Raw genomic sequence first — 11,110 nt, 5'->3', positions numbered from 1 at the left:
AATAACTAAAAGCAAGCTGCTATATATAAATAATTTATTTCTGTCTGCAAAGTTGCAAGATTATAAGGGTTAAAATGGCTTCAGAACCCACTAAAACAACAGAAACAAAACCCATGACAAAACTTAAAAGTGTTTTCTAATCACAAAGCTGAAGTGAAATGTGATAGCTACTTGTAACTATTCCTTAAAATCTGTGATGTGAAGAGACAGTGCAAAATTGGTTGTGTTTAACGCCGACATCAAACACAGATGCATTCAATGTTAAAGCAAAACCCAAGTATAACTACTGTCCAGCATACAAATTTGAACTGTCCACTTTTTAAGCAACAGTTTACCTAACCCACTAAAGACAGCTGGTACATGAGAAAGTCCTTATAGGCAATACCCGATCTCAAACGCCACAACATACAAATGCAACATGTATTCATACAATCAGGTAAGATGTCCTCACAAATAAAGTGTGGTTTAATTTAGCCTCTCTTGAAGTTAGTAGCAGTAGCGAGTCCCATTGCCAGCAACGGGATGCTTGCCAGGAAGTCTCTCCTCCCAGTGTTAAGGGTTAGTACAACTCAGTACAATCACTTCTTGCAGAACAGACGTCTTTCGTTTTAAGAAAATGATATAATGTCCATTTCCAAGTAAGGGATTCCCTAAACTGCAGTAGCTCCATTATAGCAGCAGCACGAACATAAATGAGAGCGGCAACAGCAGATTCCCAAGTTGCATTTCCCTTTCTAATTCCATTCTGATTTTACCCCTGTAAGCAGAGACGAAAATAACTCTGGGAAATACACGAACTTTTCATGGGAAACAAAATTTACGGTAGTAGGATTTTTCAATTGCATCCTATTTCAGTAATATTTACTTTAGCTAGCTGAAAGCAGGCACATCATTATGGTTGTCATATTGATAATTCTTTTCATTAGCACACTGAAAAACTGAGGCTTTGAATTTATACTGTATTGTTTTTTTGAAAGCCTTTTATACTGAAGGAGCACTGCACCAGACTCATCTTAGTTATTAACGGAGTAGTTCTTTCCCCATCTTGTAAAAAACACACTGCTACTTACTTCTGCCCATTTGCTTGAAGAGGCAGGAATATGCACAGTAATCTTATCATTTGGAAGCAAACTTGTTGCCTACTTCCTCCAAACAATCCTTTGAAAGCCAAAATTTCTCAAAAAAATAAATAGATACCAACAGACATTGGTAGCTGGTCAATTTGCAGAGTTGATTAGTTAATAAGCAAGGTGCAATTCATCAGTTCTGAGAGTATGGCTTTCCAAAGCTGAGAAATAGCTGTATAAGATCTATTGTATGGACAAGGTATGAGAAGGGGTAACAGCTGGATACAACACAATCACTTTCAGAATGAACCTTTTGGGGGTGGGGAGGGGAAGGGGAGAGGTTAGGGAAAGGCTAGAAGGGATTTTTCTTTAGAGAAAGTTGTTTTACAATGTTTGACAAATGAAAACAAAGCCACTAACAACTTCGTACACCTTTTCAAAAGCACTTTTCATTTTACTGGCTCGATAGGATGCCAAAGGACCAAAAATATAAGCTTAGCTAAGCTACACTCCCATAAATTACCTACTGCCCAGACTGTAAGCAGTATTACCATGGTGCTGGGCCTTGGAAAACTTGATTAAGTCTAGTGCTTTGCTAAGATGATGTGTTGGTTTTTGTTTTTTTTTTTTTTGGAATCCAACCTATCATCTCCAGTTGACTTTATGCTGTTTTATTTAGACATATCAACTTCTTTGGAGCTGACCTCTTCTTTGTGGAAACCCTCACCAGCCCCTCTTTCAACAAACCAAAAACCCCAATGTCTTGGTTAGGACAAATAAATCAGAAGGACAAATAAATCAGAATGGCTATCTGGGTGCCTTGACTAACAGATTAAAGCCTTTGAATATTTCAGGATCTTTTTCACAATAATCATGAGTTAGGAAAACACAGGATTTCTGGAATATATCTCCTGTAAAAGTGAGATTCAAGAGGTCTATGGAAAAGCGGTATCATGGCCATCCATTGGCTTGGGCCAATGGAGACAAGAATATGAACCTGTCTGGGTTTAAATCTTCAAGATAAAGCAAGCTAGAAATGTGAAAAGCACAGATCATAAAAATGTCTCTTTAAGGAATGACTCATGTACAGACAATTAAGGTCTGCAGCAGTAATATGGCAGGGTCCATTATGCCACATTTAACTGACTTTTGTTTCTTTTGAAGAAATAATGAAGAAGTTCCTTAAAAACCAGTAGATGATGTTATGTCTGGTGTCCATATCAGTCTGTCAGATTAGACACACAGTCTGTGCCAAAAGGAGACAATTACTTTCATGAACTGCTCTTGTCTTTTCCAGTTTTGTATGGGATGGAAGAAATCAATGCAGCTGGAGAAAATCACACTTTCTTCCCTCCCCACCATTTAATCTCTAGTCCTAAAACAATGTAGTATCTATACACTGAAAGGAAAAGGAACCAACACGAGCCACAAAGGCTTTTTTCTGGTGAACAGTTGCTGCAGACTACAGGAGTCAGCTGGCTCTGTCCAGCCATGGCCACAGATGGCCAGAGGATATGCTCATATGGACAGGTATCAGCTGCTAACTTGGGTAAGGATATCCTGTGCAACTCCTGTGCATCTCCTGACAAGAACTCTTTCTGTAGGAGTCACTAGGTCTGTCAAGACTTGAACTGGAGGTAGGACTCCTTCCTTCTTTCTTCAACAGTGAGGAAAGAAAAACTTAAAAAGATTTATGTTAAAAGTTGTGTGGTGTCTTATCTAACACCAGAGGAGTAACACAGAAATTCTACTCTTGAGCAGACTGGTGCAATCTGATGTCTTAAGGGTTTTTTAACTCAACTAGAAGAGAAATTAGTACCAATAGCCAAGTGATCTCTTTTACCATAGCGGTAGCTTATTGGACATAAAGAAGAAGGTTGTGAAAACAGATATTTTTTGACGGTTTGATGTCAAAAGAGACAGTCTCATAAATAGGTATGGTCTGTTAGTGTCTGTTCCCACTGAATTACTGAAAGATGCAATCCATGGTCTTTTTTTTCTGGTAGACAATGGCAAAGGTAGAATCCTTGGACAGGTTGCCAGACTTGAGGGTTGTTTTTCATAACACAGAACATAAAACTTTTTAGAGAGCTTTTCCTAACCTTTCTGTAAGAGGAAGAAATGAAAATGAGAAAAAGGAAAAGACAAACTACTGCCAATTTTAAAGATACAAACACCTCAAGCAGTGAAAGGAATTAAGTTGTATCCAGTCTCATTGCTGTAACAGACACACTGTCTTGTAAAGAAATTTTCATATTGCTGCCTTCAAGTACAAGTGGCTGGAGCTACCCAGCAGTCCTCAGAGTTTGTAAAGGCTAGTTTGGAAGAATTCTTCTTAGATGGTTTGTGGGGGTTTTTTTGGTAAACATATTCTGTATATGCACTCTCTCATGGAAACAAAAGCCAGTTTTACTCTTTCATGAGCCTTTAATATTTCAAAGTCTAGCTCTTCACTTTAACCTATATACTTCTGGAAGTCTGGAATAATTTCTGATGGTTTCTTTAAATTCTGAAAAGTAATTTATTTATGCACCCTGATTAAAATTAATATTTACTGGAAAGCCATGAAAGAAAGTCAGTCTGCATGGTTTATAGCCTGACAGTTCTCTTTATGCTGTGTTAGTATTTTTATGTGTTCAATATTTTAGCTCAGTGTTTTGCTTAAAGCCAAATTCCCATTTCTCTGACTTCTTTTCGATATATAGTAAATATAATGCTAAATGTAAAATAAAGAGATGGAATAGTAAACTAAGGCTACACAGCTCTATCGAAGACACTACTATAGCTAAGCACTGTCTGAATCCTAACAGAGTCAGAAGTTAATGACAAACAGACACCTACACTTTCTAAGAAAGAAATAGAAAGGAATTAATTTTAAAAAGCAATACTTACCATGTTCACTGAATAGCAGCTGTTTCCATTTCTGTCTTTCTATTTCTGAAGCTTTAAATCCAAGTACAGATTTCAATTCTTGTAACACCCTTTTAGATTCCTGTCTCTCTCGTTCTTGTCTCTCTCTCTCTTCCTGGGAAAAGCAGTAAAAATCTTCTCTTTTGTATTCATTATCTGTATCTGAATAATCAACATATGCTTCCAATTCCTTAAAAAACAAAGAAAGAAAGAAAGCAAGCCTTGATCTTCACTGTCAGTGTGGACTCAATTCTACAGTCTGATTCATGATCAAGCGATCTCAACACGAGCCAACCACAGCAATAGGATGGAGCCCTGTTTGAGCAGAGCCAGTGGATCTGACACTGCTCTTGGTTGTATCTGTATGATTTTGGAGCAAGTCCACTCATTGAAAGTTAATGAGATTTACCTTCATACACAAGTATGATCAAATGATATACCTTGAAAGATCAAGTGACATACCTTGAAAATGGGAGTCCGTTTTCCCATAATTACAGGTGGAAATAAGCAATAAGCAATGCTGATCTGGGTTTCTTTTTTTAAAAAAAATTTACACCGTAACCAATTCTTGGTAGTCAGGTATCTTGCTAATTTAACTTATGTACATGCTTATTAAGAGGATACAGAAAACAGCAAACTCCTCCTCCAATTTTAAATATTGGCTTACAAGCATAACAAAAACCAGAGTACCATTTATGTTATAACAGATGGCAAATAAAAATAGTTAAAGTAATTGGTCCCAGCTCTTTGATATGGAAAAAAATGTAGAGAGAATGCATGATGCATGTGGGGGAGAAGGCAAGGGAGGGACAGAGCAGAGCATGGCTGTTCAGTGTGCTTCAGAATGCATCTGCTACTCAGTTATGGGATGGAGGAGGCCTGTCCCTCTTCTAGACAGCCTAACCATCACCCATGAGCTCCTCAAACAACACAAAATTGTTCAGTGTCACAGTTTGCTTTAGGTATCCAAAAACGCGGAGACTATGTAAACCGAAGGCAGGATGGTTTGTGCTGGAGCTTGTCACTTTTGCAGCTGTGTCAATTTATCCATCAATATGTAAGTAGGACTCTATTTTATATATATTGCCTTTTAGCAATTCTCACTTTTTTCTTTATTACTCTGACCTGCGTTGCTGCTCTCCTTTTGTCACTCATTTCTAATGACATATACGAGAAGTGAATACTAGTGTTCTTTTTTCCAGGACAGGAAACATGGACCTCTCCATGGAACAGCAAAAGGAATATAGATAATTTTTTTCTACAAGTCCAAGTTTGCAATGGCACTGGCTACCTACTTGATCTTTCTCAGCAAGACAAGGAGGTCACTGCACAAGCAACTGACAAAAAAATGGATACAGCAAACAATCCCCAATTATTATTTTAAATGATCCTTTTTTTTTTTTACCTGCTCTTCAGGGATTGGATCTTTGTTTTCTATGTATATGGCAGGTTGTGTTAAAGGTACTGTAGTACGCTGTAGGTTGTCACAGGAAACTTCAATTTTGCCTTTAGGGGAAAAAAGAAAACGGATTTAAAAAAAAAAATCATATTTGAGTGTTGAATGAGGTTTTTGACTCAGTCAGGCAGGGTCCAGGTATTTTTATAGGCAGGATTGGCACACATGAAAAAAACCGGTGAGAAGGCTGGTTAGATTACACTGAAACACTGTGTTAGAGACCACTTACATAACTTAGTGCATTTGATATAAGCTGCATCCAGCGGAACTCATGTTGAAATACTTCAACTAAAAAAATCTCAACATTTTTATAGACTTTGAAAACCTGCAGGTGGTAAGAAAAATTGGTAGAACCAGAGAAAAGACTTGGTTCCCAAGTTTAAAAAAGAGAAGTAAACCAGTAAAATTATAGGTAAAAAAGCTTCAAATAACTGGAAAATACTGGAAGAAATAATTAAGAAAAATGTATAGGAAGCTATCTGGGAGGTAAGCAAGGAGACAATGGGACAGCCAGTGTAGGTTTGTTGAAAATCAAGATGTTAATTTCCCAGCGCAGTGACAGGTCTTATGAATAGAAAGAAGCCAAAGATGTTCTGCATTTTGTTTTCAGTAGGGCTTTTGACATGGAGTCATGACATTCTCATAAGCAAAATACACAGGCCAGGAAAAGTTGCTATTAGGTGCATAGAAAAGTCTCTTGGATCATCACAGCGTAGTTACCATTTTCAGACTGGAATACATTGAGTGAGGAGTTGTGTCAGGTCCAGTACTCTTTAATATTTCCAATGGGTGAAAGAAAACTGTTGCAGCTCATTAAATCTGCTGATATGGAGATAATCTATAAGGAACATCAGAGATACGGCCCAGGCAGAATTGGATTTCAGAGACAGGAGTTTGGTGACAGTGACTGCAAATTTTTGTCCTTTGGAACAGTGAAGTGCACAAATAAATGACAACTGACTGGGGAACAGCACTGAGAAAGCAGTGAGAAGCCTCAGAGACACCTAAAGCCTGCTGCAAGCAAAAAGCCAAACTACTTACTAGTACATATAAGCAACAGCACAGATGTTAGACACATGAAATAACATTTCTACCCTGACACTGATCAGGCTGTCGATGGAACATAGTGCCCAGTCTGGGGCTCCTTCATTCAATGATACAGTGGGCAAACTAGAGGGAGTATAGAGGAAAACAGTGGAAATTATCAGAGGACTAAATATAGTTGTCAGGGAAGAGTTTAAGCATAGAGAGTCACAGAGAGAAGATACAAAGAAAACATACTAATCATCTTCAAGAATGTAAGAGCTATAAAGAAGAAATGGATTTCCATTGTGGGCAGATCAGAAGTACTGCTTTTAAATTGCAGCAAGAGATACTTCTATCCACTAATAACATTCTACTGGTAATGGAATTAAGTGCTGGAACAGATGCCTGGCAATACTGTAAAATGTCTCTAAAGAGAGGTTTTTAGGAACAGGTAAACAACATTTACTCACAAACACTAATTTATCCTTGAGGAGGGGAAATGGGCCCATCTATCCCTATTTTCAATTTCTAATCTACTGAAACGTTGAACACTTACGGATAGTGTTCTGAAAGTAGGCAGTCGACAATAATGCCAAGTTTGGTGGGGCTCAGTTATCTGCTTTTGCAAACAAGGAAAGTATGTAATTCTCTAGTGGCCTGGGCTGAGCTAAAGATCTGACATTCCAGAAATATTTACATGCAAAGTTTAAAAGAAAGGTGAAGCATATAGTGAAATTTCAAGTAGAAAATTGACGAGATATTTGTTTTACAATTATCAAGTCCCCTTGTCTATTGTGTAACTCTGCCTTGTAATAAGAACATTTAAATAATAATAATAATTATAACAACAATAGAAATATGGTCCTGAAGGTATGAAGACAAATTTGGAAGAGTATATGTAAGTTACCAATTAAAAGCTTGCCTTCCCAAATCAGTTTACTGGAGTAAACCAGTTGCTCTAATACATGTACAGATTGCTCTTTTTGCCTCCTGTATGGGATGATGCTATTGCTAGAGATACGCTTCAAGATCATGAATTCACAGTGTTTAACTAAAACTGCTGCTGCTTTAGTTCCTCTCAAGTGGATCAAATGACAGCAAGATCCAGGAGACTACAGAAGAGTACTATGGCCTTGCTGTTATAAATGTCTAAAAAAGTTGTTTATGTTTGCAAAGATAGAGACAGTTTAAAAGGAGAAAGGATGGAGTTTAAACAGTTTGAGAGATATCGATTCAAAGATCATTAAAACAATGATGTAACTGGTCATAAAGGGTATTCTATTCCGTAAAATTAGCAGCAGATTAATATATATGCTTAAATTGTTGAGACTTTAAGTGGTAAACTAGTTTTATCGGTGATGAAAAAAGGTGAAAGAATAAAGATAAGAAGCTGAAAGTCTAGCATTAACTCTAGGAGGTGAGTAAATATCTATATGTAGATCAATGACAGATAAAGTCTGTCATTGCCCAAGAATTTAAGTAGAGGTAAATTCCCCTCAGGGTGCTGAAGCCCCACTTGCTGTCAGGCTCTGTTCTGTACCTGACAGGATCAGTGACCAACAACATAAGTTACACCAAGTCCTGTAACGAAAGAAGCTCAACTGCATTCACTGACGGAACCACTTGCTCTAATATCCATTCCTGTCACCACCAACAGAAGGTGGACAGGAGTGTATGAATGTTCAATTCATTACCCTTACAAGGCTTTGCTTTGACAGTTTGACACAATGAACTATTTAACATACCTGTAAGAAACCAGCTTTGACACACAATGATTTAGGGCAAGAACCTTAGTAGTACTTGCTGAAGGAGACTCATCTCTTTATACAGATGCTCAACTGGTTGAGCTGGTTAGCTGAACTAAACATCTATTGCAGCAAAAGTGCTGGGCATCCACTTAGACACAATGTTCTACTCCCTTGGGATTCTTGCAATAGCTCTTGTCAAAAGATTAATTTGGTTTTGGATAATACTGCACAAACATAAAAGATGTTTTAGCTTCTATATTATTTCAATGGGAAGGTATCTTCTTTCAAAGAGCTTTCAGAAAGCATTGGGAAAAAATGAGATAATTTAATTAAATAATTTACATAATCATGACTGACAGACCAGCCGTTAAGATTTGTAGAAAGACAGCAGAAGAACTAGATTTCATTTCATGCACAGCTTGAAAAGGTCAGCAGAAGCTGGACTGCTTAAGAAATGTATCAGGAAAGCCAAACGTAGTCAGATGAAAATGGTTCTCAATGACCAACATAATTTAAAGTAGCTCCTGTGGAGTGGTTTAGTAAACTTGTTGCAAAATAAGAGATTCAACCCCAACGCATTTGCAGGAAAGCCAGTGGGCAAAAGTGAAGATTTATTTTATTTTTTTATTTTCCACGCAATCCCTTCCTTCTAGATCACACACTAGATTATTTTTGTAGTGAACTTTAAAAGGAAGCAAGTTATAATAAAAATGCCTGCTGTTTTTACATAAAGTAAAAACAAAACTAAAATAACTAAAAATACTATGGCGTGCAGTCTCAAAAGAACTTTTAAGGAAAGGGAAAAAAGCAATCAGTGGAACTGCAGGTTGTGGAGGGCATCAACAAAACAAAACAGGCTAGCACACGCAAATGTATCAGGCTACATCTAATATCCTCATAGGCTGTTTCAGGCAACACTGAGGGGAAAGCTGTAAGACTAGACTGTCAGGTAAAGTACACATGAATTTGGTTATACCATGTCTGGACCTGCACAGAGCCTGCATGAGGCCTCCTAGTGTTCCCAGTTCTGGTGTAAGCATGAACAAGGTCAGCTTGCATGACTGTAGGCCCACAGATCTCAGGGATGATTCACCCAAGTCCTACCCCTTCACAGGTGATTCACCAATCAAAGGCAAAAAGCCACAACTGGTCTACACCTGAAAATGTAACCATCTGAATCCAAAGGTCTAACAGGCTGAGTTAACACATTCTCATTTTTTACTGAAACAAAAGCTTCAAGGCCATCACAGTGAAAAAGTCTGACATAAATACAGTCTTTCTAAGTGTAAGACCTTCTTCAGCTAAAATTCTGACACACTGGCTGAACACTGTCTTTGATCCATTTTACCATTCCATCTCTGAAGAGTATCCCATTAGTTGCTAAATTAATCTCTCACATTTACCTTTTTTACTTGTGTTTCTTCCACTCATTTTTTCCACCTGAGAAATGGCTTCTTCCCAGCAGCTGTTGCTTGCCTGGATATGAGGCTGAATAAACTTTAGTTTTTGTTCAAGAACCTGATGGGCTTCTGTAGTCAACTCAGGTGTCTCCTTAGTGCTAACAAGTTTTTCAAGTTCATCCTCAAGAATTATTACCCTAAGTAATAAGGAGATGAACAGCAATAAGTAATAATAAATATTTGACTTCACCATTCCTCTAAGTATTTAATTTAATATACTGTTATTCTCCTCACATTTTAAGTTTCTAACTCAGTCAATTCCTCAAAGATGCTCCACAATTTTAAAAATAAAATAATTTTCTCTACATCAAGATACATTGATCACCTGCATTCATTACAGTAATTCTTATATGTAAGATTAAAGGAGTAGGACAGTCTCAACTGTTTCACCAAGGCAGTGACAAATCTTTAAAAATATTTATTAGGTAGTTATTATAACATTCTTATAAAGCATTTAGTATGTTGCAAAATCAATAGGAGATAAGTTTTCAGATTTTTTCAAGGGAGTGACAGAAGTAAGGTAAGATCTTGGTGTACTGCTTATCCTCAAATTTTCACCAGATACTTAAAGAATCACCAGGAAAAAATATCAGATAGCCCATACTGTGTACAGATATGCCTATAATTGCAGACTTGCATGTATCTGCCTTTTTTTCTTTTAATCTGGGATACAAACTTACAACCCAAAGAACTTCAAAACATTCTGCCTACCTGCATATTCTCTTAATTCACGTGTAAACTTACTCATTGAGCAGCGCCTTGAGGTGAAGCTGCAAGCTGCGTACCGCTGTCTGAAGGCTGTTCAGCTCCCTTGACTTCTGCTTTGTTCTGGGTGGCCATTCCAAACCCGACTGGTGCTGAGTTTCAAAGTACCGATAAAACTCGTAGCTTCTCCTAAGCTCCTCCAAGCAGGCAGCGTGTGTGTGAGGTAGGCCTTGAGTCACATCGGACAGGATGTGATGAGGCAGCCGTTCAGGGGAGACCAAGGGCTTGGGGGACGCATTGGCGGGGGAGAGGAGCAGCACCAGCCTCCTGAAGAATTCTGAACTCTGCCCTACCCAGAGCTGAAAGAGGACCTGCAAAAGAGGGTAGGGTTAGCTCTGTGCACCTGGGAAGACAGTCGGCTTCCAAAGTAAATGTACAGATACACCACAGGAAAACATTCTCTGGCCAGCAACAGGAACTTTGAAAAACTGCAAAAATCTGCTGACTGTTTTTGACAGGTATCCCAGACCACGTGAGGTTCAGACCTTGTGAACCTTAGGTGACTGTTAATTCTTTGATGAAGGATATTAAATGCAATTATGTTCCGAAGATTGTCAGAGTCCTAAAACCCCATATTCTCATCAGGCAGTTTCATTATTTGCTATAATCTCCACATACCCTACAGCTCAGAAAGGGCTGCCAAAATTCCAGTGGCAGCAAAAACATTTTTCCCTTTAT

At 38.0% G+C, this 11,110-nt stretch overlaps 1 protein-coding gene across 6 annotated transcripts in view; it reads right to left on the bottom strand.

The window, feature by feature from the left end:
* The window catches only part of VEZT (vezatin, adherens junctions transmembrane protein), a 65,492-nt gene that overhangs the window by 11,467 nt on the left and 42,915 nt on the right, over nucleotides 1-11,110 (bottom strand). For 4 of the 6 annotated variants that reach the window (XM_032687628.1, XM_032687629.1, XM_032687631.1 and 1 more), the window contains 4 exons: nucleotides 10,412-10,743; nucleotides 9,611-9,804; nucleotides 5,383-5,483; nucleotides 3,960-4,167 (listed from right to left, as the gene is read on the bottom strand). In XM_032687628.1, the coding sequence (XP_032543519.1) occupies nucleotides 3,960-4,167; nucleotides 5,383-5,483; nucleotides 9,611-9,804; nucleotides 10,412-10,743 (835 nt within the window). Of the gene's footprint in view, nucleotides 1-11; nucleotides 758-3,959; nucleotides 4,168-5,382; nucleotides 5,484-9,610; nucleotides 9,805-10,411; nucleotides 10,744-11,110 lie in introns of those variants that run through there. The other 2 variants (XM_032687632.1, XM_032687633.1) reach the window with 1 other exon arrangement.

This window comes from Chiroxiphia lanceolata, chromosome 5, assembly GCF_009829145.1.
Source record: "Chiroxiphia lanceolata isolate bChiLan1 chromosome 5, bChiLan1.pri, whole genome shotgun sequence".
NCBI lineage: Eukaryota > Metazoa > Chordata > Aves > Passeriformes > Pipridae > Chiroxiphia > Chiroxiphia lanceolata.
The sequence above is the reverse complement of the archived record's forward strand: the minus strand, read 5'-3'. Positions and strand labels throughout refer to the sequence as shown.